At 44.0% G+C, this 26609-nt stretch overlaps 3 protein-coding genes across 5 annotated transcripts; 2 read left to right on the forward strand and 1 right to left on the reverse strand.

Annotated features, from left to right (window-relative positions):
* Window positions 1-7194: 7194 nt before the first annotated feature.
* wnt1 (wingless-type MMTV integration site family, member 1) lies at window positions 7195-14581 on the reverse strand. The gene is made up of 5 exons (XM_020089275.2): window positions 12309-14581; window positions 12001-12106; window positions 9677-9930; window positions 9244-9509; window positions 7195-9125 (listed from the first exon to the last, which is right to left on the reverse strand). The coding sequence occupies exons 2-5, from the start codon at window positions 12099-12101 to the stop codon at window positions 8634-8636; spliced, it is 1113 nt and encodes a 370-aa protein (XP_019944834.1). The 5' UTR covers window positions 12102-12106; window positions 12309-14581; the 3' UTR covers window positions 7195-8633.
* Window positions 14582-15252: 671 nt separating this feature from the next.
* wnt10b (wingless-type MMTV integration site family, member 10b) lies at window positions 15253-19692 on the forward strand. 2 transcript variants are annotated; one of them, XM_069527250.1, is made up of 4 exons: window positions 15253-15493; window positions 16100-16407; window positions 16531-16982; window positions 17109-19692. In XM_069527250.1, exons 1-4 carry the CDS (start codon window positions 15420-15422, stop codon window positions 17607-17609), a joined length of 1335 nt encoding a protein of 444 aa, XP_069383351.1. In that variant the 5' UTR covers window positions 15253-15419; the 3' UTR covers window positions 17610-19692. The 2 variants fall into 2 exon arrangements, with proteins under 2 accessions (XP_069383351.1, XP_019944833.2); XM_020089274.2 differs by having other exon boundaries at window positions 15256-15493; window positions 16100-16362; window positions 17109-19688.
* Window positions 19693-21848: 2156 nt separating this feature from the next.
* Window positions 21849-26609, forward strand: arf3a (ADP-ribosylation factor 3a). 2 transcript variants are annotated; one of them, XM_069527017.1, is made up of 5 exons: window positions 21849-21988; window positions 23002-23211; window positions 23567-23677; window positions 23904-24028; window positions 24134-26609. In XM_069527017.1, exons 2-5 carry the CDS (start codon window positions 23064-23066, stop codon window positions 24293-24295), a joined length of 546 nt encoding a protein of 181 aa, XP_069383118.1. In that variant the 5' UTR covers window positions 21849-21988; window positions 23002-23063; the 3' UTR covers window positions 24296-26609. The 2 variants fall into 2 exon arrangements, with proteins under 2 accessions (XP_069383118.1, XP_069383119.1); XM_069527018.1 differs by having other exon boundaries at window positions 21854-21988; window positions 23014-23211.

Raw genomic sequence — 26609 nt, forward strand, 5'->3', positions numbered from 1 at the left:
AGTGGGACAGTCAGTGACACAAGAATGTGTCATAGCCACTCAGCTCCTAAACTGCAGCAAATAAACATTCCTCTGCTGCTGTGTCAGTGCTGAGCCTTCGCCCACTGTCGCTGTAAAACACAGCTTGTAATTAAAACCAAAAACGGAGTATTTTTCCTTTTGTTTCCAGCAGTATTTGTAGATAATGGACGCCATTCCTTCAGACATTTCTCAGCGCTGTTTATTAACTGTGAGCTGCCACGGTGTCGTCCAGATAATGTCAACGTGGGCCAACTGCAAAGAATATGATCAGAATCATCTTTATTGATGAGGCACAATACAGATGAAGTCTAATAGCTTCAGGTCAAGGCAAGATTTTTTTGAGGATTTTTTGGATATCAGTATACTTCATACCCAAGTAAAATTCAATAAGCAGATTTATTCTGTGAGGCTGTGGTAAAAAAAAATCACAAGAGAATACAAAAGATATCGCGAGGGAACACGAAAATAATCTTCCCCAAAAATCCTTGGTGTGACGCTTGGGGGGGCTCCGTGCATTTTGACTCACTATGGTTGGTCGTATTTCTCTTTGTAGCAGAGATGATCCCACATCCAGGCAAATAAAACAGTACAATTCACAAACGCCATACACTCAAATCCAGTGTTTCTAGACAGTTTCACAAAAGATACATTTGGATGAAGAGTCGAGTTAACATTCAGTGCAGCCAGACACATATTGCTGCAATTCATCACTGACTCGTCTGCCTGATTTGGATAAATGCAGGCTTCATCCCTGCTGACAGGTGAAATTACGCGCAGGCTTATGTTGTGTCACATAAATTCCATCAGTTTGTGCTCATATTTCATGCGGATCTCAGGCCTGAAGCGTCGCCGTTGCTGCACCCATACATTGTCAGATGTCTGTAAACATATTCCACTGTTGGTTGTTTCTTGCCTAGAGTCTCTCCCTGTCATTACAGCTCTGTTTACAGGAGGACTTACAATGTTTGCTAGCATAGGATCTCCCCTGGAATATACAGCGGTTTAAAGTCGCACTCTGACGCACAGTTTTCCAACTAAAGCACTTTATCCCAGTGGAACCCGATTTTGACATGTCGCTATATGTTTGTTGTCACTTGTCTGGTCTGGCCAGGTTAATCATTAACAGATGTGCGATTCCAGAGTTACAGCATCTTGTTGGATATTTGTTCTCACTAAATTATTGTGTCGCACAGCAGGAGTTTTTATTATTATTCTATTAATTATTGTATATTTACTGCAGGATTTTATTTATTGTGATTTTATGATTGTGTTGGTTTCTTTTCACTTGAAATGAATTGTGCTTTATGTTTATAATCTACACTCATGTTGATGACGTGCAACTTTACCTGTGAACTAACAGGGTGGATGAAAGGACAAACAACAGGAGAGAGGAGGCTGTGAGAGAGACACAGAGGGAAGACATGGCAGGGACCAGATGCAAGGAGAGGACGAGAGCAGACCATTCAGTGTTTGCAATAAAGTTAAAGAAGTGATTCACTGTGAAACTGGAAGTGTGAAACTTGTGTATCTATGCAGTAGAGGGTTGGAAAAAAAATCTAAATTGGTAAAACATGTCTGGAGAAAACAGAGAAAAAAAACTGGGGTATTCCCTTTTCTCCGAAAGGTAGAGATACTACAACAACCAAAATGCACTGGGCTCCCAGGCAGCCTTTCAATTGGATTCTTGACCTGAGCTTCACTTTCTCTATGAGGGGCAATTCAGGGTTCAGTATCTTTTCCAAGGACACTTCGGCATTGAACCACCAACCTTCTGGTTAGACGACGACCACATTTGAACTCATCAGTTCCTGATTTCTTTTCAGATCTTTCCCTCATTGCTCACACTCTTGTTTTTGCTCAATCCTGCTAACTAACAAACAAATGCAGATGATTACATAACCTCCCTGGCTCCTTGGCGGATGTAAAGATGTGGAGGATTTGATGCTATTTGACGAGCGACCTCAGAGTCAGGACTTTCCTCCTGCTCTCAGCCTTTTCAAGATGAGCAGCTGGAGGATGGTTCTCCAGAGAGACGACAGACTGTGACTTTTGCCCTGCTGTGATCCCAGTTGGAGAATCGACAAGTGGCATTTACTCAATGGAGCCTTTAAAGGAATTCAGGAATGTGTTGGGACTGTTGCAACAAGAGTCATAAAGTTAATTATAGCATTAACTATCACAATGCGTTTCCTACTTTACTTTGGTATCATTGGCCTTACATCCAATCAAGCTGCACCAAAAGTAACATTCTCAGAATTATCAGTTCCCTAAATGTGTCTGATTTTTTTCATCAAGATACATGAATGAATCCCAGAGAAATGACTGAAAATGCCCCCATCACCAATTGTAATGAGGGTCATAAACAATTCCTTGATCCACCCCTGATCCTCATCTGCACAACATTTAACAAGTTCTTTCCTCATCCATACCACATTTTTCCATCTTTCATCCTTTTGTGGTAATTGGTTCAGTTGTTTTATTGTGATCCCGCTCACAAACGAACCAACCAACAAACAGACAGGGGTGAAAACATAACCTCATTAGCTAACAAAAAAGTCAAAGGATGTGATTTGGGTCATAGAAAAATCTATTCTGGTGTGAATCTGGATCAGGGGGCGGATCCAAGAATTGTTTATCACTCTCTTTACCATTGCCAGATATGTTGTCAACATTTGAACTGACATTCATTCCGCATTTTCAGGGAACTCTTGATATGAGTGTGTGAGATTTGGTGCAGCTTCACTTGGCCCTGGTTAAGGTATGTGCTCTACTGAATGGCATTATAGTTTCCCTTTGGTTCATCCCAGATGTTATCAGAGTTTGTTTTGGTGATTTCACTCCAGTAACTGGTTTCCAGACACAATCTACAGTAATTGCTTATTGAAATAGTAGATATCCTCACTTTGTAGCATATTAGCATGTTCAGATTTCCACTGCTGACTCACATGGAAACCAAAAGTTACATAAAAAAATAATGTGTGTTTTTCAAGTTTTGATCAGCTGACACTGTCAGGGTTCAGATTCTGGCATCAGGTTGCAGATTAACTAATGCAGCTTTTTTTTTAAACAGTGGACATGTCTTTGTTGTACACTGAGAAGCCCAACATACTATGAGTATGAAGTATCAAACCAAACTTTGTTTTACTTTCTGTTCTGATAGAGGCCATCAAGCCAAGACAACCAAGAGGTCACACAGTGTAAAGGGTGGTGGGGGGTTGTTGATAACTCAGAACATCTTTATATATGTGTGAAGTGTGCTGGCGTGTCCCATACACACGCATGCATGCACAAACACCGCAAAGTTCTCTCCCTCCCACCTTAACTGCAGGCCTTGCTCTCCATCTCGCTCCGCAGGGGCACAGAGCCTGACCACAGACATCATACTGATTGCTCACCGTGGTTGAGTGGTCTGTCCGCATTCCCACCCCGATTCCCTATGTGCAGAAAACCCAACAACGGAAAGCAGCGGTTTGAGAGTGTCTGGGGGTTTGCGGACAGTAGAGTGTGTCCACCGTGTCTTTTCTAAATCTATCCTCCTCCTCCGCATCTCCTCGACTGCCTTGCTTCTTACCCCTGCAGCAACATGGGAACAATTGAGCAGAGACTCAAAACTAGCATGTGTGGAATGTTTTGGACTTGAGGCGAGAGGCTGTAAAAAAAGAAGAGGGCACTTGAGTACGTAGAAGCGTGCATCTGCTGGGATGAGTGCAACCTTCCCTCTCTGCTGTGTGACGGGTTGTGGCAGGCCGGTAGATGATGAAGTGATGGAGATGTTAGGAGGCCACAGCCATTGTGATGCTGGGTGGCTGTTACTCTGGAACTGCCATCTGCTGAAAAGGTCAGTTGCTAGGGGATGATTCTCCTGGACTGTGTCTGCTTCCCAGCTGCCATCCACACACCCACACGTACTGGCTTCGGTACGCGCACAAACTCACACACACATATGTGCACACAGCCACACTCACGCTCTTTTCGTTGTTTCCTAGAAATCTGAAATGAATTTTATTAAATTTGACCATTGGACTGACCACTGTTAATCCACTTGGTAGTTTTCTGTAACTCAAGGTGAGGTTTAGTTGATTATAATTATTTATGCAATATGTGTGTGACCAGGCTGTAAACACATATCTTATTACATAATAGCCCTGTGGTCACTTAATGGCACCAAAACAACTGCTTCTGATTATCATATGAGCGGTGTGAGGGTGTTCCCATCATAACAATGCCCTAATTAATTGGAACCTGGCCGCTGGTCAAACTCTAGTATTACAATGACATTTTTGGGCAGCACGGAAATCAAATCAGGGTCAAGTGCCAGATCCAAGCCACGGCGCATTGTCCGTTGCAACCACTGCGAGCAGCCTATCATTCATTGCGGCGACCTTAACCCAATTTTAAATTCTTTATCATACGCCCTTCAAATTAAGGCCGACTCCACCCAACGGGCATACATTTTTCCACAATTTAGCAGGAATTTTAATAGGAAGCTGCTGTGCCTTCATTATGCCATATCATCTTCTCTGCGTGTTCTCCAGTGATTGACCACATGGCTGCATTATTGTCTGGAGAAAAATTTGGGCTCTGGGAAAACCGTTTCCTTTCTGAGCTTAAGTCATGAACACCCTTGCAAAAAATTGTTCTATTAACTTTGGCCTTTTCCTCCTGTTGTTTTGCTCCTGAAGTTGAGAGTTCCTGGAATGAGCACATTATGGTTCAATGAAGCTGTTTTGCTGATGAAATGAGAAATAAATCTATCCTGAAAGGAAATAGACCATATAGCAGTTAGTAAGCCCGAAGACCAAAGCGTTTTCAGCTTATAAAGGAAATACTGCTGCAAAAATGTTTCACTATCAATGTGAAAAAGTGCCGGTTTGATCATGAGTGATACTGCCAATGTGTTAACCCTAAACATAACCCTAACCCTAGCCCAAACCAAAAATAGGACTCAACTGTACCATCGTGCACATCTCCATCTTTTTTCTATCCTCCCTATCAAACTCTCCTTCTCTTCATCCCTTTCCTCCTTCCTCACACCCTCACCTCCAGCCTGGGCTTGTCCACTGGCCCTCCACAGATACTGACTTTTGTGTAGCAGTTGTTTTTGTTTGTGCCCTTCTTACCAGGGCTGCCTGCTCACCGCCTGGCAGCCCCGTGTGTCAAAGGTGGCTGCGGCAGAACAGACTGTGGGAACAGCCGGTTAGCCTCCGCTGGTCCCCTGCTCCCCAACCAGAGGGGCAACCATCAATCCAGCACTCCCCCTGCCCTGCCCTGCACACACACACACTGGAGCACAAACACACAAATGCCCAACCAAACACACACTCACACACAAAAAGCCTACAACGCTCACACCGTCTCCCAATAATCCTCGGAAGCAATTTCATCTCGACTCGGGTGGCGGCCCATTGTCGCCAGCCCCTTCAATCTTTCCTTATTAACTCTCGCTTTGTCCCGCATCCGAGCTTCTGGACTCATCTCTCCTACATTCCGATCGGTGCCGCTCCCAGCACTCCCAGGCAACCTCCATTCGCTAATCCCACTGCCTCCCCCACCAGCCGCCCCACCCCAAGGAACTCTTACTGCTTTTTTTTTTTCCAACCTGCCGATCACCTACTTACAGAGTAAGGTAGGGGCATTAACTCCATGGGTTTTCTGAAGGCAGTGTGTGAAGGCGGGTTGGGTAAAGGAGGAGGCGGCCACAAAGTGACTCCAGCCCAGACAATTAGAACAATGAGCCGGGCCTGTAGGGGGCTAACTCGCTGCGTCACGCCTGGACGGTGGGGTATTTTGTCAGTTTAATGAATTGTCCGTCAGGCCAGGGCCACATCGCAGGCTGCGCAGGGAGAGGCCAGCAGGGACCCAGACACTAAGTCGGTATTTATTACACTGCCTTTGTCACTAATTGAGCTAATTATCACTGACTCCTCAGCACTCCCACAGGCAGCACCCCCTCCACTCACTCTCTCCACTGACTCTCCCACCTCACTCTCACGCCTGCGATTTGAACCCTGCCTTCCCTCCTCTTTTTGAAATTATCAGACACTTTCTCTGTCTTTTGCGTTTTTTTATCGCCATGTTTCCATGATTGTGCATCATTTTTCTCTCAAGCCTGAGTTGTGGTTTGCTTTCACTGTCCCTATGTTCGACAATATGCAACTTAAAATTCAAATTTTAATTTGTCACAAACACCAACCATACACAATACAACATGCAGTGAAATGCTTTGTATGACTCTACTTGATGTAAGGATAAGAAAACCTTTGAAAAATAATGTACTATTTTGCTGAGAAAATATAGTATGAGGAAGAAAGGAAGAGATATAGACAAATATATATATAGATAAATGTACACTGTGAGCCATTTTGTTTGAGCATGTGGTCGCCCATGTTCTCCTGTAAGAGACTAAATATTAGAGATTAGATCTGTGATCAATATAAACTCGAGGTCTCAGGCTGTCCACCTCATCTGTCGCCCTAATTTGCAGTATATTGGAACAATTTCCTCTAATTTCTTATTTGGATTATCTTCATCTCTTCATCTCTCTGCTCAGTCATAACCTCTAATTTCATGGCACAAGCAAAGCAGCCCCTCGTCCTCCTGCACTTTTCTCATCACTCTCCTTGGTGTGACTGTACGTCACCCTGTCTGCCCTCACAGCTACAACTCTTGTCGCTCTGTTAATTGGACTTCTGGGTTGCAGGGTGTGCGTTGGTGGCCTCACTGCGTCTCCACTGCGTTCTGTCTGAATGACCCCGACTGCTCCTATGCTGCGGTGGGCTCGAGAGAAAGTGCAAAGCTTTCCAAACTCCCGTGGTCAGTCAGGTTGCCAGGGGTTTGAGGGGGGGGGGAGCATTCTTTTTTCTTCACATTATTTCTTTATTTCTTTCCGACATTAAACAAATGAAGCAAAAACATTCAATGCAGTAAAATCCTGTATAAAATAAGGTATGTGGCTGGATAAGCTGGGGCCGTCTCTGTGGTTGTGGGAGCACAGATGCAGGGATGTTTTGTGAGCTGGGGGAAAGAGGCTGCTTTGGTGGTGGTAATAGGATTAAGCAGAGGACACCCAGGGATAGGCTTATATGTTCACTTTGTTGGTTGTCAAAACTATCTCAAACACAAACCACAACAGGCATAATAGCATCTTTTGACACATTCAGGAGGGCAACTTAATTGAAAATATAGACTTTATTGTTCTATTATACAATACGAAACCAGCTGGCACCTAAATCTTTTGATTAAAATCTAAAAAAAATGTATTTTCTTACATCTCTCTATAAAAGTATAAAAACATCCCCAGAAATAAATATTTCATATGTACAGTGATAAAAAGGTAAATATTCAGTGCATGACCAAACACAAGTGTTTTTACAGGAAACAAGCAAAAAAAAGTGATAATGTTCTGTTTCTAGTAAGAGTCGGATTTGTGTCAGCTACATTACACCAAAATAGAAAAAGGCGTGAGATCCGAACATCCCCTGACTTGACGCTAATGATAGAATATTGTCCAGCCACTGACATGTGCATAAATCATACAGCAAAACTTACAAGAGACTTCATTATAAATATATTCATATATTTTAATATTTACAGTATTTTGGTTCTCTTAGCTGATATACAGTATGATTTCTTTTGCACAGGCTCCTTCAAAATAAAAGGTTTTCACTGAGATGTGGCCTGACATAATACAAATTTTCCTACTAAATGGACCAGCTCATGAACAAAGAATTCACTTTTGTTATTTTTATGTACAGTTGTATGTTATGTTCTGTTTTGTCCCACTACAGGCGGTGATATTCAGTGTATTGATAATACATTCAAATGAATTTCCCTTTCTCAGTTTCTTGTTTTACGTGGCAAGCACCGGTCCATGTTGTGCAACATCAAAACCATCCTGTGCGAAGTCGGAGTAGAAAATCAGGGTTGAGGTGTTTTTTAAACTCCGGAGAAATCTTAATTAAAAAAATGAAATTATAAATCCAGGAGCCGAATTACACAATTTGGGAAGAGAGAGTCCATCCCTGGAGATTAACTTCACATGAAAACAAAAACTTTCAGCAGAAGAAAACAAAACATAGATTTGTTTTTCTTTTTAAATAACTTCCCTCTGTTTTGAGGTCTCCGCCAGTTTATGAGAGAACATGTCTGTGGCTCTCATTCCACAAAAAACATCTGTATGACTTTGTGTCCAGTTTCCTCCCTCAGCAGGGGAGAAGAGGTTTGTGGTATGTGGTTACAGGTGCAACCTCATCTTTATCACTATGTCCCTTTATTTCTGTTTCTCTTTGTGCACACTAGTGCAAACTCTCAAGAGATGTGGATGAAATCACTTCTACATGGAGAGTTGCAGTGTTTAAATACCTTCTTTAAGTACACGTTCTCCTCCTGTTACCTGTTGTATTTGTGCTTTTCTCCATCTCCCCCCTCTTAAAAACTACTGATTGTGTTTTTGTGCCAAAGTTTTCCCTGTATTAGTTCACCAACCTGGAAGCTTCTCTAACTTCTACCTAACATCTCCAACCACCTGCCTGTTCGTCGCTTTCTCAACCAAATACCTGTTTTTCTTTGCCTTTCAAATATGCCTAAATATTCATTTGGTTTTCCACCTGTCATCATAGACACTGGTGTAACGTTCGTGTGCTGGTACAGTTCAAGCAGCTGACATGGCAGCACCAGTGGAAGGTGCAGTTGCAGCGCTCAGTCACAGTCTCTGTCCGGGTCTTAAACCCCCGTCCGCAGCACAGCAGCTCACACCCATCCAGGCCTGGAGATGAGCTGTTGCATGTTCTCCCAGAGGTTCCCAAAGTGCCAGTTTTGCTGTTGTGGGAGCAGAAGTTTGGTGATTTCTCAAAATAGACCAGGTCCATGGCGGAGGGGGGTTTGTGAGCTGGGTTTTCAGGTTCCAGGTGGCGGGGGTCAGCTCGATGAGAGGCTCGATTGCTTCCCTTGTTGGCGTATACGACTCTGGAAGCTCCATCAAACCGATCTTTAAGGAAGTCCCCCACAGTGCGGAAGCTGGGCAGGCGCATCCAACAGGTACGTACGGTGCAGGAGCCTGACATACCATGGCACTTACACTCCTGACGCATCTCTGAAGACACTGTCTGCACAGAGGAAGACCAAAGGTTACTGATAAGATCACCCACAAAGTGGAAATCACAAAACATTTGGGAATTCTGACAAAACAAACAAACATGGCAGGTTCCAGTATCAAATCCTTACCATTCTTCCAGCTTCGTTATTGTGTAGGTTGGTGAGGTAGCGCAGATCTCTGCCCCTCTCGCTGGAGTCTACGAACTCCTGACTGAACATCCTGCCAAAGTCCACATTGTCACTGCAGCCCCCCCAGTGCCAGTCCGGCCCTCCAGGACCTCGGCGGCGGTAATCGCATGTGCACGATTCAATTGCTCCTTCTGAGCATGAGCGGGCCACAGCATGGGTCACCCCTGCGCTGGTAATTGCGAATACAAACGCTGTCTCTCGGCAACCTGAAAAGACAACATCACCACTCACCATTAGAACTGATCCAACCTTTTTCGCCCAAAATTGGAAAATGTTTAGGAAACAAAACCATTTGAATGCATACATGTTGTTCTAATGCATCCTGCCCTAAATTGTCCAATATCGACTGGTGAGAAAGATAAGAAAGGCTCACCACGATTGAGGATTTTGCCAAAAACTGCTGGACTGTGGGTGGTCGGGCAGTTCCAGCGGCGGTTGCGGAACTGCCACTTGCACTCCTTTATGGCGGTGTGCAGCCCAGCAGCGATGGCATGCAAGATGCCAGGATTCTGGCGAATCAGCCGGCGCTGGCGACGACTCAGCAGGGCCAGGCTGGGGTCCAGGACCAACTGCACGTTCTTGGAATTGGTGAGGAGGTTGGAGGAGGAGGCCACATTGACAATACCCCTGGCACAAGACAAGGACAAGGAAAATGAAGAGTGAAGGAGTGAAGAAGCTGGCAGTGTGTGAGTGTAGCTCCCTCTGTGACCTTCTAAACTCTCAAACTGAAGTGTCTTGGCATCTCACGTGCCTTTTTAAAATTACTGTTTTCATTATGTACTAAAATAACAAACAGTGACACATGCTGTTCCAAGACCATGAGGAGACAGTGAGTCTGAGACAAAATGCAGGTTTCTGGTTTGGCAAATAACATGAATCTGAAGTATTTTCACCTCTGGCTGCATTAAAATCACTTGACCCTGGTATAGCTCCTCTCAATTAAACAAGAATATTTCTAATTATTAATGATATTCAGTATCAGTCATGCACTCATCAGGATAAAGACACCGTTAGATTGTGTGCTCACTTCTCCACAGGTTGTATTGTCCTGTTAAATATCACATATTTTTATTATCTGTTCATTTTTCTTGTTGGTTATAAACCAAAAACTGAAAACAAGTGAACGACACTCCTCTGCACATTGACCATGAATCTACAGATTTGTCCAGACCTGGTATACAGTATGATTGGATTTGATTGAAAATAGAATGTTTTATCTGAGACTTGGCTGCTTTTTGTTGCCTGGCCTGGTACAATGCACATTTCAAACATGGACAAACTCATTAACAAAGAATTTAGTTTAGTTTTTTCAATTTTTAAATGTGTCCAGTCGTCAAAAACTCACCAAACAGTTGGCTATTTGATAAAAGAAAATTGAAATCTTCTATGCGGAAAAACTTGATAAGAGTAACATGCATTTTCTAACACAACTCAGTTTGTGTTAGAAGATATTATGTTATAAGCTGTTGTTATCAGTACCCTGTGCTTTCTTTCTAATGCTGACTCACTGGCTCAAATGAACTCTTTACTGTGATCCAACATTTCTAGTGTTTCAGTTCACAGGCTGTTTAATTTTCCACTTTACTCGTTGGCATTTCCCTGTGAGATTTCTGTGTCAACATTTAATGGCTGTCTCTTGTTAAGCATTATTATCGGGAAAAGCGTGCGAGTCTTGGGCCTGTTGAGAGGACTGACCCAGGCAGGCAGTTGTGTGGTGAGTGCTTGCAAGATTAATAACGATCTCGTATTTTTGGGGGTGTTTTCCCTCATTCCTCATTCCCGTTCTTTTCCTTTTTTCTCTCTCTCTCTCTAGCTGTTTTCTTGGATTCGAGCTGAATCTTGGAATATTTGAAAACGGACGCTGTGCGCAAAATGCTGCCCATTTGATGGCACCGCAAAAACGACAAAAACTTTGTTGAAATCATTACCTCAACAAACCCAGCCCACAGTTTATGGATGTTTAAACAAGCGAGACAATAATCTCACTGAAGCAAAACTACACAGATCGGATTTTGGTTTTGTTTTCTTGAACAAAATATTGTGCAACTGGCTGGTTGTAGTTTCAGGTCGCAGTATATGGAGTGAGGAATGCAGGCTACAGTATTAGATCAACACGAGCATGGCTGAAACCTCGTATTCCTTTCAGCTGGGCTATGAAATAAATCCATATTTAATTTGTCCCGCATTGGACTGAAAAATGTCTTGTGTTCAAACCACATTGTCCATATGACGGGGAGGCAGAGAGGGGGTGTGGGGGGAATCACATTAACCACAAATAAAAGATAAAACTTTAATTAGACTTTTAGAAATGTAGTTATGTTATTGTCAATTAAATTCAGCTGCAATCTCATATAAATGATGCCAAAATAAAAAATAAAAAAAAGAAGTTGAATAATTTATAGCTGCGCTCGTGGGGTAATTTGGAAATGAAATCCCACAAGATCATGTGGTGGCTCTTTTTTTCAGAGGCTGAACAGAAGTTGTGAGCAGTGCCAAAACTAACACATTATTCCAAGCGCGCAGCAATAAAGGAGCCTGTTCATATGGTCTTCCCCAGCTCCAACCAGCGTTTAACTGGAGATTTCTATGCCTGTATGCTGACATCTGAATGAATGCATCATCACACACACACACGTTTATATAGCTGCTATATATATATACAGGCTCGTGCAGGCCTCCGGGAATCGCTGAACTTACCACCACCGGCCGCTGTTGTTCACGGCCCCTGTGCCCGAGAGCGAAGACACCAGCAGGATGCAAGCGGCTTTCACCCCCAGCAGCAGCGCCAGACTCCTCATCGTGTCTTCAGGAGGAAAATATCAACAATCAGCAACAACACTCAGGCACAATTACGCACGATTAAAAAAACATTAAAAAAAATAAACAGTAAGCTTAAAAACAAGGTGGTAGGCTGTGTTTTCAAATTGCAAAAACACTTAATTTCTGATTATTTTAAGGTTAAGTGGTTAAAATGACCAAACGCTGTAAGGTGGATAAATACTCACCAGAGTCCAGTGAGAGGGCTTGAGAGGTGAGAGAAGCAGACAGCCCCTATGATTGGCTTGAATGGATGTTAAGTGGAGACAGGTTGTTAAATGATGTGAAGTGTCCGGGCAGGATGCTACTGCTGCTGCTGCTGCAGTCCTCCTCTTCTTCTTCACTCTGTCTCTCTCAGTGATGCTCTGCGCGGCGCATTGAACGCGTGGGACAGTCCCGAAGACTTGATCCCCTCGGTGACTGATAGGCAACACATTCTTCTCTTATTGAGCGCTACGAGGGGAATAAAAAAGGGATTTGCTGCTCTCATCTCCCTCTGTTTTTTTTCGGAGCCCTTTCAATAGGATTGGAGGGAGGGATAGTTAATGCTCTTCATAGGGCGCACAATGAATAAGGAAACACAACTGGGCAGAAAAGAGAAAGGAAGAGAAAAAAAATGAGGGCAATCCACAGTGTTGCGCATATTAGGCTACTGGTGAAATCTCACGGTCATCTCATCACAGAATCGATTCCATGCAAATGTGTGCGGCGGCTGAGAGTAGTTTTCCCCACTTGTTTCCATGCACATCCAGTCCTGCGTGCGTAAAGCTGAAGTGCCCCTGGAGCAGTGATGTGTTGGTGCAGATGCTGCTGTGGGTGCGCCCGGGGTTTGGTGCTCCGCCGCTGCTCAAAGTTGGTGTCACGGTGCAATACAGTTACAGAGGAATATGAGCCATCTAAAACTGGCCTTTTTTACCCGGTGGTTGGAATAGCCCACTCCCTAACCGCATCTCCTCCTCCTTTCTGCGAACGCGCTCTGAAAATGTGCAGTGACTATTAGGACATTTCTGTACATGTCCTTTCCGTTTTAGACTGATCCAACTGATCCACTTACATTATTTACATTATTATGCTGATCATATCTTTAATGTAATTAATAATTATGTATTATAATGTGCCTCTGTGACTGTATCTCAACATATTTAGATACCGATTTGCATGAGGCCGAATAAATAAAACCATTATCACCACTCTTTACAGCCCAAGACGCGCGCGCACACGCACAACACATCTTGAATGCAGAAATTAACCATAATAAGCTCTCAGTTGTCCTATAACTCACACATGCCTGCCGGGCTACAGTTTTTTTTCCTGAAACGCGGGAGAGATTAAGTACGGTCTCCAATCAGAAGTTTGATGTATGATGAGCAGGAAAAGTTGGGGGACGAGTCAGAATAAAAACCATTCCAAACATCTGGCCTGCAGACCTCCCTCGACGCACATGTAGCCCAGTGTAATCACAGCTTGAGCCACTTTGCGGCATCTCCATCTATAAGCCCCAGACTAGGAGCGCAGTGTGCGTAAATGTCCCCAAAACTCCTCCATGTTGGTTCTCGGGTGAAATGCTTCATTATGTGACATTTATCTGCTAATTTGCATGTCCCACATTAGTCACTGCAGCGGTTTGCACGTAAAATAATCTCCCTCCCCCTACCTCGCCATCTCTCTCGCTTTCCCTCGGATGACAGTAAAAGGAAGTGGGCTTTTGTAAAAAAAAAAAAAAAAAAAGAAGCTTTAATGACAGCCACCCTACGTTTATACTCCAGTCTTATATGAAGGTGCTCAAATGGGCTTCCTGGAGCAGTCAAGCGACACCGAGCAGATTAAAGCCTCAATCCGGATAAAGGGGGCCTTTTATATACAAATCAACTTCAAATCACTTTTTAAGCCACTTAGATATACACGCCAAGCCAGAATGCTAATGCACTTTTCATTGCTGCAGCTTAGGGAATGGAAGGAGATTAGATGAATTGGTGTCACTGTGCGAACCGTGTTTGAGGGGGGTTTTAACTTAATTTTATGAAAGTAACCCACATTCTGCTTATCGGTCGCAACAGCAGCGCCTGTCATTGTTGGAGATTTGTTCGAGAAATACCAATTAATTCGTTGGATGATAAACATTGTTACTGATGACCTGTGGAGCTGTGGATATTGCGCTTATTAACTGAGATCAATATGCTGATTGATTTGATGCAGAGCTGCCACATCCTCATCAAAGTCCGTGCAGAAAAGCCTGAGAATCTGGTTCCACAGGCCTGGTCGTTACCGAGCATGACAAACGAATTTGAATACAGGCCATAATTAATATAATCTCTTTTATTGTGAGTACAAGTCATTAAAACTCGATTCCCGTAACGCATCATACTCATTTTAACGAATCCATAATTGTAACTTGCAGATAGTTTGTGTGGCAGCGTGTGACACCACAATTTGATTAATGATCATACAAAAAATCCTGTCTCTCCCCTGATTTATGAATATAATGTTATACCCTGAAATAAAGACTTTGGCGTGACAAAGTGAAGTTGTTTCAAACACAACAATGAAGAACAGCCGCTGTGGTGGAGGTGGGAGGATGGAGGGGAGGAAGGAGGGGAGGGGGGGACCACATGACTTAAAAAACAGTATTGTTGCAGGGTCTGTTAGCGGAGCCGCCTGCCTGCTGCTGCCTCCCTGTCGTACAGTGGAACCGGCAGCTCTACCCTCCCCCCCATTCATCATTTAACTCACCCCTCTATGAACAAAAATCTTCTGTTGACTTTCCATATTTCATTTTGCAGAGCGTTTCTTTTGTTCTTGGTCTCCAAAGATCGGTGTCTTCTATATCCACCCACCCAAAAGACAAAAAATCACCAATAAAAACATTTATGTATCATTGTCTCATTAATATTTGCATATTTTTCAGTATTTTAAATTAACCACAGAACCTGAGACACGATATGTGCACGGTTATGGAAAGTGGTGCCCGTGCGTAAAAGTTTGGAGACGTGTTTTTACGCTTGGATCAGAGATCACGCTTATAAAATAATACAACGATCAACTGTTGATCCGACTTTGATATTGGCCAATATTTTGCAAACAGTCGCCTGTGGAGGCATCTCCTCCCCTCCCCTCTGTCTCTCCCCCCTCCCGTTTACTCTCGCCCCCGAGCTCCTCTGTTCTCCGTCTTCACTCTTCGGTCGTTTGGCGGTGCATCGATAATACTCCACTCGTCTTCTTCTTTCCCCCATACATTCTTATCCGGTCCAGGACTTCATCACGAGTGGTTTAATGTCACGTCGCGAAAGACGCTTAACAAAATGGAGCTATCAAACAAACTCCGTTGGGACCAGTTCTTGATTTTGGCAGCAGCACTTATGTCACCTGCATTAACGTAAGTGCACTTGAGAGCGCCCAGGAGAGCTGTTGGTACATGCACGGGTCTGGCTTCGTGGATTTCAGGAAGAGTTAGTGAAGTTTACTGTGATGTGTGATTTAAACCAACATTTTACATGTTCAGTGGAGAAGTGAAACATCTGCCTCTGATTTCACAACATGGAAACATAGAATTCAATGTTTGCTGATTTTGTTGCCTTTGATAAGTCTGAACTGTGCCATTCAGAATTCAACCTGAGTCCCACTGTTGTTATTTCTCATGAAGATGTATTTGTCTGTTTTGGGACTGCTCGACTGAATGATCTGTTTAGCATTATCTTTTTCCAGCTTCAAGCAACATCAATAGACACACAAATACGTGTGCAAATGATTAACACGTTTTATTGCCAAGTGTATCCAGCAAATCCCTTGGAGGCGAGATGGATCAAACGAGATTTGTCGCATATCCTTCTTAAATCCAACTGGTTTCAAGTTTTTTTCAGATTTCCTCAACTTTCCAAATCATCTCTGCTACACACTGCTGTGGATTTGACTGATGAACTCTTGACCATCTCTAATGATCCATCATTACCAACCACCTCTCCCTCCCTCTCTCTCTCTGCAGGGTGCTGTGTAATGATATCCTCAGCCTGAAGGTGGCAGGAGATCCAGTACTAACCCCCAATTCCGTGTGCCTGAGGCTGGCAGGCCTCAGCAAGCGTCAGATGCGGATGTGTGTGCGGAGTCCCGACGTGACAGCCTCCGCTCTGCAGGGCATCCAGGTGGCCATCCACGAGTGTCAGCACCAGTTCAGGGACCAACGGTGGAACTGCTCCTCGTTGGAGGGCCTCGGCAAGGTGCCACACCACAACACCATCCTCAACAGGGGTGAGAGTCCGAGGCAAGCCAAGGATGGTCAAAATGTTACCAGGGGTTTGTGAAGGAAACGTTCACCCTAGTATAGAGAGTAAATATTATTTTACGCGTGACATTTACGCACAGACGCTGGACGATTATAGAGATACTCTGTTGACCATTTTCAACTCCTGCTCCCAGGTTACCGCGAGAGTGCCTTCTCCCTGGCCTTACTGGCAGCGGGTGTGGCTCACTCTGTGGCCACGGCCTGCAGCATGGGCAAGCTGCGGGGGTGCGGCTGCGAGGCCAAGCGTCGCCAGGACGATGACAAGATCCGACTGAAACTCACACAGCTGCAGCTGCAGACCCTGCAGAAGGGCGGGGTAGGCATCGGCATGACACGGTCATTACCCCTGGAGTTAAACGGTCGCCATGGCGACCTGCCCGCTAACCTGCGCTCCACCCACCCCTCCGCCCTGCTCAAGCCTTTACCAGATGAGCTGAGCTCCATGCAGGAGACCTGGGAGTGGGGGGGCTGCAGCCATGACGTCCGCTTTGGGGAACGTTTCTCCAGAGACTGGCTGGACTCCAGCGGGTCTCCAAGAGATATCTACGCTCGCATGAGGATACATAACAACCGGGTGGGAAGACAGGTGAATGATGTGCTTATCCACAGTGTATTCAGTGCTGCTCAGAAAGCAGACTCTCTGTTCACTGGCATTTATAATCAAAAGGGTAATTTGTTTTTTTGCTGACATCACTTACCTTTCTCCACACAGACAGTGAATGACAACATGAAGAGGAAGTGCAAATGTCACGGCACATCCGGGAGCTGTCAGTTTAAGACCTGCTGGCACGTGTCTCCAGAGTTCCGGCTTGTGGGTTCTCTACTCAAGGAAAAGTTCCTGTCAGCCATTTTCGTCAACTCCCAGAACAAGAACAATGGGGTTTTCAACCCTCGAACAGGAAACGGCGCCAGCAGGAGCACGGGGGGACTCAATGGAGGCCGCCGCCGCAGCATGTCCAGAGAGCTGGTGTACTTTGAGAAGTCTCCTGACTTCTGCGAGCGTGATGCATCTGTGGACTCCCCAGGTACACAAGGGCGCATCTGCAACAAGACCAGCTACAACACAGACAGCTGCAGCTCACTGTGCTGCGGCCGAGGACACAACATCCTGAAACAGACACGCAGCGAACGTTGCAACTGCAGATTTCACTGGTGCTGCTACGTATTGTGCGAGGAGTGTCGTCTCACAGAGTGGGTCAACGTGTGCAAGTAGATTCAAGTTCACCCCGCAGTCCCAGCTGCCTTTGCCCATCCAGGACTCAAGACTATGAGCCTGTCCCTTGGCCCACTCCTGTTGTTTCGAGTGTTTGTTTTGCTCTTTGTGTAACTCTCCCAGAGAATCTGTTTACCCCCTACTCCCCCACCTCTCCTTTTTTCACTCCATCATCTGGGATCTATTTTCTCTTTGTAGCCGCTGTTATTCTGAAAATGCCAAGTCAGAGATTGAAGAGGTGATTCATGACATTTGTCTTGTTTAGACGCTGCCCTCTCAGCCATGAAAACCGCCTCTACGCCATCTTTTCTATCCCACAAAACAAAAACGAGCAACAGCAAAAAAATGTTTCTGTTAAAGCATCACACTTACTCATCTCTTTGTACAATAGCTGTGTATTTTACTGTGTACATGTATATTTGTAAATTTATTATTAATATTAATATTATTATGGTGTTGGGACCTGTCTTTTTGGTTGTTGTTAATGACTGAGTCTGATGTTGGCTCAGGATGCTGAACCTGTGCTGTTAAAGAAACAGTCTCACTGCAGAATATATCCCACATGGTACTTTACAGTATTTTGCACCTGTGGCTCAGACAGAGGAGTCAGTCTCAAAATCTGTCGGGATGAAGGTTTTACGAAGGCAAAATAGAGTTTAGTGGGGTTTTTTGTGATGTTTGAAGCACTGATACTTTTGATACTTATCCTTCTCACAGAAGCAACAAGACAGAAAGCACATGCATGCCTTCTCTAAGCTTATCTTATTAAGACTCAAGATGAGATGACACCACATTAGTTCTGGAGACAGATCGGGGCCTCTAATCTCTTAATGCTGAATAAACTAATCGTTTACATTTATTTATATCATTGTAATATAGAATTACTTCACAAGAGCAGTCACTAGTCCTGTTTTATGAATTCATGTCGATATAATGATATAAAAATATGCTTCTTGGTATAACTGTGATATGTCACTTTGCTATGAAATCATGACTGAGACCCTGTTGCTCTGTGCCTGCTTTTGTCTGTATCATCAGTCCGAGCACTCCTTAGATTCTTCCCACATGTAGTACATGTCAAAGTGAGAGATGGACTTGCTTTAGTCCTGAACCAGTGCTGAGGGGTGTGTGTATGTTTGAGTGTGTGCCTGTTGCTGTAAAAATGGGGGGTAACCTCTACGCATTGCAGATTTGGGAGGTGAGAGCCTATTTTATGGCCACTTCATGCTGAGAGAAGGACTTTTTATGGCCGCAGGATATTGTTTCCTTAAAGTATGACTTTTATTAGTGGAGAGAAGCATCAAGAGAGCAGAGTGGGGGTGACTATACCAGTCTTTGCTGCCTGAGTATCTGAGGGGATCATCTGTCCAGGGTTCATAGCCAAGGAAGGGGCTCGCTGAACCACGTGCTGTTGGGACGCTCAGTCCCTGTTACCTGGGAGACAGACTGCACAAACATAAACACAAGCACGGATTTATATATACAGAGACACTCGCATGTAGAAATGCTGGCACTGATGCACAATCAAAAACATGCATGCTGGTGTGTACACTGAACTGTCAGAACTCCTGGTGACCCATGTGATTTGCACTCTCATTCTAGTCACACAGCAAAGCGCTAATGTCAGCACCTGGCTGGATTTATGATCGCAGCATTCCTAGATATCTTAGATGATCCAAACTGTCTCCATGCGTGGCCTACTGGGAAAACTTCTCCTGCTATATAGGATTTAATACCAATTAAGTCCTGTTTGTATGGACTAAGGTAAATATCCCTTGACTCCTGAGGAATGGCAGTGCCAGTGGCTGAATCAACTGTTCTGTCTGTTTAGTATTTAGCAAAGGAATAAAAAGGAGACAGTGACTGGTGGGGAATAATAAAGGACTGGATTTCTGGTTTGCATTTCGTTATTCCTTTATCATTTCACCCTCCAGCTGCTGCAAAAGGGAATTTCCTGTCACTCTGTGACATGTGTGAGACAGAGGTTGGTGGACAGCCTGGGATTGCTTTCTCTCTCCCGAGCTCTCCGCACTCTTTTCCTCCCTTTTCCATTCTCCCCCTCATCGCTGCAGACACAGACACATGCATGGCAACACACTGACTGCCCCCCCCCCCCGAGTAATGACATCCAGACTGGGCTGAAATTAAAGAGAGGGAGGCAGAGAGAGGAAGTTAGGAGAGATAAAAGTTACCCACTTTGATTGACATGATGATTATATGTATAAAGTAAGGCGATTTAGTGTGTTTAGTTGGCTATAAAGATAGAAAGATAGATCTTCGCTGTACATAGAGCAGGGATGCCAGAGCAAAGGACAACTGGGGTATGGAGGAGGGGGTGAATAAAGTGTACTCTGTATAAATACATGCCTCAAAACATCTGCTTCTCAACTCCCCTTTCATTTTTGATGTGGGACAGGCAGAGAAGGAGAGCGGGAGAGAAAACACAAGGAGCCAGCTACCCAGAACATCAAAGCCCCTGCCCTCAACGCAAAGGGCCTCATTAGTTCAGCTAGCAGAACCAGCGAGACTTGTGATTGTGTTTGCTGGGGTGCACGCTGGCAGACACTTCAGAGGAAAGGCTCCTTTAAGTCATCCCCACCCCACCTCTCCTGCCACCACCCGAGCCCGCTGTAACCCTCTCGAAACTCCCCATGCACACAAACTCGGCAGGCTCCCCCACCATCCACTCCACCCCGTAATCTGGTCTGCAGCTGCAAACATCTGCTCCCCTCTTTATTCCCCGGCCTTCACCAATGACTTGATAAAAACATCCAGTGCTGGACCACTGACTGACTGACATGCAATAGAGAGGAAGAGGGAAATAAATGTTGGATTCACCTATGACTGTGGGGCTGCAGGTCACAGGTGTGTCTTCTCATAACAATGGTCGATGCTCATATGTCGGGTTGGACAATATGGCCACAAATTATATCATAATATCCAACGATAGCAATATTTATCATGTTGAAGGTCACATTATTATTTCTTTCAACTTTAAAGTCTCATTTTTACTCCTGAGTTAAGGTTGTGGTTTTAAAAACTTCTTTTGGGCAGAGAAGGACAAATCTGAGATAAATCAGTTCAGGTATACCTTCTCACTGTGCTTGTACAATGCATAAACATTAAATCAATATAGATAGGACTTTTTAAAATTGTCATCTCTCAATTTATTATTTTTACAGTTGCATCCTTAGAGGATCACTGGGGGGGGGGGGGGGGGGGTCAATCTAGAGTCTCCAATCAACCATTCCCCAATCTGCATCTCTTTGGACCATGGGAAGAAGCCAGAGTCCCAGGAAAGAACCCACACAGCAAAGGGAAGAACATGCAAATTCGATAGAGAAAGAAATATATATATAAATATGATGAAAATGATCTTGCAATTATTATTGATTTTTTATATCAACCAGCCCAAAAACCTTGGAGGGAGGTGATGTTCCTTCCTGGTTTTAACCTGTAAGAGCACATAAATGAAAAGCATCACCTTTAGAAAATACATTAAATCTTAAAACATCACTACCCAAGGTCAGTAACCTGCTACAATATTTATTCAACTTATGTTTGTTGCCTCCTGTCACCTCATTATCAGTGACACAAAGAGAGGCTGCTGCCAGGTAGTATCACCCAGCATCCTCTTACAGCGAGTCATTTACTTATTCATTAGGATGATTCCTGTTTTAATTATGCAAGCAGGTTTGCCTGAAGACCCACAGTTACATTTCATATTGGTTAAGGCGTTGGGCCTCTGGAACAGCAAGTAAACATTTAAACAATGGTAATTCATGCTTGTCAGACGGATAATGTGTGATACAAGCTGTGCAGACAGTCAACTGTATTTTGAGATACTAAGTCATCATTTTAAGTTAGCAAGTCATTACTTTGAGATCACAAGTCATTATTTTGAGATACTAAGTTATTATTAGGAGAAAGTTTTTCATTATAATGCCATACAGGATTTATTTTCTTTAACAAAGAGGCGGAAATGGGCTTCCATACTATCCAGCTTGATGCTGCAGTTGAATTAAATGTTTGATAAGGAGACAGTGGGATGACAGTTGGCTGACGGTGGCCCTGCAGCAGAGATCACATTATTACACTGAGATACTAATTTATTACAAGAAGAAAGTTATTTATTATAATGTTGTATAATACTATAATGTTGCTGATGCGGTAAAATGAATTGTTGGGTGTCAGTACTGCTGTCAGTGTTGATGTCAGTGGTCCTGCAGCAGCGCCTCTGGCCTCTTCGATCCTCCTGGAAGACGGACGTGTGCTCTCGCGAGAACACCCTGCCTCCCAGCAGCGTCGTGCCATCGCGAGACTTCGCCGCAGTCCTCTGCCTGACTCCAGCTGGTCGCGCTGCTTCCTGCCGCGGACGGGTGAGTGTGAATAATGGTGAAAAAGCTCCAGAGACGGTTCACGGGAGTTAACGGTGACCGCGGCGGAGTCAGTGCTGTTTAAACGGCGTGCGACGCTTCCGGGTAAATTAGCGATCGACGACGAGAGGCCGACTGGTGCCGCTCGTCGTGACTGTACGGGGGGATTACGGAACACCAATTGACCCGGGGGATTTTTTTTCCCGCAACACCGATGACACCAGTTAATGTTTGCTCAGTGTAATTATGTCATCGAGCTGTAAATACGTGATCAGCCTCATTTCCATCCCCGGGCTGTGCAGCAGGAGCCGTCATGACAGATGTACACGGATGCACGGCCGCTGCAGCTGTGACAGGCTAAAGCTAGCAGCTACACTGCGTTTGATATGAAATGAATGGGCAGCAAGCTAATCAGTGAGTTAAACCCACTGGGATGTTCAGCTTCAAAAAGAAAAGCCTCCCAGAGAAAAGAGTGATGCTCAGTCTGTCCTCCATTAAACCCCGGATGCTTCCTCTCCTCCTTCAGAGCAGCCAGTCAGGCAGAATGTGTGTGAGCACAAGTTGCCTGCAGAGTTGGCCTATTACAGAGCCCACAGCAGGCTGGACCACAGACAAGTGCTTACAGGCTGTGTGCACAAATACACCCTCAGCAGCTGAGGTTATGTGTCACATAATGTGATATGAATTGATTGTTACGCCGGTGTTTATTCGGCTGCCAGCAAACAGCATATAAAAGGTGGTTACCCTGCACCACTTGAAAGCTGATCCACATAACAGAGATCCAGTGCGGCGGGCTGTTTCCCCAGTGAGCTGTCAGTGTAAAGCAGCAGCCTTCAAGTCAGGTCAGCGGCCTGCCGAGGTGTGAAGTCTGCCTCTTACCGGCTGCTCCTCTGAGGTGGCTCAAAGCCATAATGAGGTGGTAATGTGGAGAGTAGCTTTTGAAGAACTACTGTGTCTCACTGTGTGTGTGTGTGTGTGTGTGTGTGTGGTTTTTGACTTGGCTGCTGAACGGAAAGTGGTCCTTTCAGCTCGCTGTGTCACAGTTCTGTTGCAGTTGGGTTGAGAGCCGCCAGTCGTCATGGGGAACATCTTCGGGAACCTGCTGAAGAGCCTGATAGGCAAGAAGGAGATGAGGATTCTCATGGTGGGGCTGGACGCTGCCGGGAAAACAACCATCCTCTACAAGCTGAAGCTAGGGGAGATCGTCACCACCATCCCAACAATCGGTGCGTGAGGAAACACATATTTGCTGATGGCTTAAGAGAATGTATAGCACCAAATCACAACATACATTATTTCAAGGCACTTTGCATAGTAAGGTCAAGACCTTACAAAATGAATAGAGAAATCCAACAGTTCCCACAACGAGTAAATATTTGGTGACTATAGAGAGGAAAGATTTTTTAATAACAGGAACAAACCTCTAGTAAAACCCAACTCAATGTGGAGGCTGGTGGGAACTGAGAAAAATTAGGGAGAGAGGGGAGGTGGGTGGAAAAGAGGTGAGAGAAGAGAGTGAGACCAGGAACCAGATAAAACCTCTGAGTTAATCCAATTTAATATCTATACTTTTTTTTTCAGGTTTCAATGTAGAGACGGTGGAGTACAAGAACATTAGCTTCACCGTGTGGGACGTTGGTGGCCAGGACAAGATCCGTCCCCTGTGGAGGCACTACTTTCAGAACACCCAGGGTGAGCCACACCAGCGGCCTTTCACACGATTGCAAACAGCCTCCAACTCTTTCAAATGACCCTCATCTTAGTCATGTTGAACGCCTTGACAATGAAAAGGATTGATTAAGCAACAATATGATGTGAAAATGGGATGTAATCGATTCTGGCATAGGCGAACTGATGTTTTTTTTGTTTTGTAATTTGTAAAAAGATTCTAATACCCGCTTCTGATCTCTCCCAACAGGGTTGATCTTTGTAGTGGACAGCAACGACCGTGAGCGTGTGAATGAAGCTCGGGAGGAGCTGATGCGGATGCTGGCAGAGGACGAGCTGCGGGATGCCGTTCTTCTCGTCTTTGCTAACAAACAGGTAAAGTCTTCTTTGCATCCCTGCCTGTGCATTTTCTTCCAATTCGCACGTGCTTCCTCCACAACTGTAGCCTGCTGATTGACGTTCTTCACCCCGTCATTTCAGGACCTACCCAACGCCATGAACGCTGCAGAGATCACAGACAAGCTGGGCCTGCACTCCCTACGCCACCGCAACTGGTACATCCAGGCCACCTGCGCCACCAGTGGAGACGGCCTCTACGAGGGCTTGGACTGGCTGGCCAATCAGCTGAAGAACAAAAAGTGAAGGGGTTCAAGTCAGTAAGAGTAGGGAAGGGGCCTGGCTGCCAACTCCAGGTAGTGGTTATAGTGGATCCATTGTGTTTACATGGAGAGGCAATGCGTAAAAGTTCCCACGGGGTGACTCTCAATGGCTTCCCCCCCCCCCCCCCCAAATAATTAGATTTTTTATTATTATTTATTATTATTATTTATTATTAGACTTTTATTTCTTTGCTTTGATTCATTTCATTTGTTTGGATCTGCTGTGAGTGTTTTTAATTATTTAGAAACCAGTGGAGTTTAAATTGATCTTAATGAATTACTCTATAAGCCGAATGCATAAATATCAGGATGTAATAGTATAATATTACTGTGAAGGCGTATATGTATTTCCTCTACTTTGCAGTCTATGGCCTTTGACCCCCTATTAATTTGAATTTGTTCAGGAGATGAATCTGGACTCATGATGGCAGAGAAACCCTCCCTTAGATACTTGATGTGATTTGGGATTGTCATCATTTCCTAAATTTCTCTCGGGATCAGTAAAGTATCTATCTATCTATCTAGTGTAGTGGGAGTACCACTATTATCTCAGACTGAAAGAATTCTACTCAAACAGGCTCAGATAAATGTCACATTACCATTTTCCATCCGAACAGATGTTTAATTCATCAGCAAATTTACATTTTAAATAATAAATAATAATAATTCTTCAATACTACATGTGCTGACATACTGGATAGTCTCAAACAATGAATATTGTTGTTTATTTATATTTATATGTTTGTCAACATTTATTCTCAAGTTTGTTTATTGAAGTCCATCATTTTTTCTCTCCCTTTATTGCAATGTGCATCTAATGGTATGGCAGCTGGTTTAAAAAAAAAAAAAAAGAAAAGAAAAAGAAGCCTCTGTATCAAATGTATAATACTGCTTCCCAATGTGCATGGAGATATCCCAGTATTGGCTCATGGGCTTGTAAGAGCTGTGAACTGCTGCAGGCCGCTGCTGTAAATAAAGTTCCTAAATCAACTTGCTGGGCACAGTGAGGGTTAAAATGGTTTGTCTGGCCTCAGCTAGGTGCGACAGCCAAGTTGATACAGATGACAGAACAGGCGCACTGTGCCAGCTCTGTGGCTTAGGGGGAAAAATTGCTGCTATTGGCCCGCAAGCAATTGGCAGAGTGATGCAGCAGAGCATGTGATTGGCAATATTAGAGAGCTTACATGGTTTTCGAATGTGTCTTTTTTTAAAAGTCAGTTTGTGCAAGCAGCGACACTATATCTGTCAAAAGAAGTCACATCGCTTGTCACCCTGATTTATTCATCCCTAATTGGCGTGACATCACACGTGTTTCTTGTGTTGAATTGTGTACCACGGTGCACAAAATAACTCTAGATGCGTTATTGTTGTAGAAAATGTAACATCTGATTTTTTTCTTTTTCTTGTGTTTATTTATTTTGGACCAAAAGGCAAAGTGTTGATTTTATTGTTGTTTTCAATTAGTCTGCTAACTAGATCAGAAAGTCGTCTTTATGAGTGTTCACAAATCACATAATTAAAAACTAATAGGAGAGAGGGTGATAGTAATAATACTGCATCATAAGGCATGTTAATACTGTACAAGATCTGTAATAAAAGTGAATTATAATAGCCTGTTTCCTCAGACTATATTTGTTAGTCTAAATTACTACTGCTGGTTGGAACAATGCTGTACTGATAAATGTTACGGATTTAGTGTAAAGTTTACCGAACAACCTTCTAATATGCAAAAGCATGCTTTTCTATGTCAGCGCAACTGTATATATGTTTATGTAACAAGAAAAATATATCATGGTATTCGCTGTCAAATTGAAAGTGCTGTTGATACACCCTGTAGATATTGGGTTCAGTGTGTTGGCAGATATGCTTAAATGACAGCAGCTTGTGTGTGTGACGTGCCCTCTATTACTAGTTTGGTGTGTAAATTGTTTTATGTGGCCTTATATTGCCAGTGGTTTATTTCTCTTTGATAACAGGTTTGTATGTAGGAATGTCCGACATTCAAGTATCTCACCTATACGATCTGTAACACTCATGCACCCGCAGTTCTGTTGTGGCTGAACGTCCCTCTTCCAGCGACTATTGGCAAACTTTAACTTTTATGAAAAACAAGATTGCACAACATTCCAGCTGATAATGTAGGTTCACAAAGAAACAAAACCGAAAATGAATTTTAATCAACTTAGTGGAATCTGATCAAGTGGAGGAAAATATAAACAACACAAACTGGTGGAAAAGTGTTGAATGTTTGATTTCTGGCACTTCACCGATCAGTCAATAAAAGACCAAAATACAAA

The sequence above is a fragment of the Paralichthys olivaceus genome, chromosome 6 (genome assembly GCF_024713975.1).
Source record: "Paralichthys olivaceus isolate ysfri-2021 chromosome 6, ASM2471397v2, whole genome shotgun sequence".
Lineage (NCBI taxonomy): Eukaryota > Metazoa > Chordata > Actinopteri > Pleuronectiformes > Paralichthyidae > Paralichthys > Paralichthys olivaceus.

Coding starts and splice junctions, on each gene's coding strand:
- wnt1 (XM_020089275.2), bottom strand. CDS start 12,101: ATGAGGAGTCTGGCGCTGCTGCTGGGGGTGAAAGCCGCTTGCATCCTG. Junction 9,931..12,000: donor AACAACAGCGGCCGGTGGTG/GTAAGTTCAGCG, acceptor GTCTTGTGCCAG/GGGTATTGTCAATGTGGCCT. Junction 9,510..9,676: donor TGGCAAAATCCTCAATCGTG/GTGAGCCTTTCT, acceptor TTGTCTTTTCAG/GTTGCCGAGAGACAGCGTTT.
- wnt10b (XM_069527250.1), top strand. CDS start 15,420: ATGGAGCTATCAAACAAACTCCGTTGGGACCAGTTCTTGATTTTGGCA. Junction 15,494..16,099: donor CTTATGTCACCTGCATTAAC/GTAAGTGCACTT, acceptor CTCTCTCTGCAG/GGTGCTGTGTAATGATATCC. Junction 16,408..16,530: donor TGGTCAAAATGTTACCAGGG/GTTTGTGAAGGA, acceptor TCCTGCTCCCAG/GTTACCGCGAGAGTGCCTTC.
- arf3a (XM_069527017.1), top strand. CDS start 23,064: ATGGGGAACATCTTCGGGAACCTGCTGAAGAGCCTGATAGGCAAGAAG. Junction 23,678..23,903: donor CTACTTTCAGAACACCCAGG/GTGAGCCACACC, acceptor CTCTCCCAACAG/GGTTGATCTTTGTAGTGGAC. Junction 24,029..24,133: donor TCGTCTTTGCTAACAAACAG/GTAAAGTCTTCT, acceptor CCGTCATTTCAG/GACCTACCCAACGCCATGAA.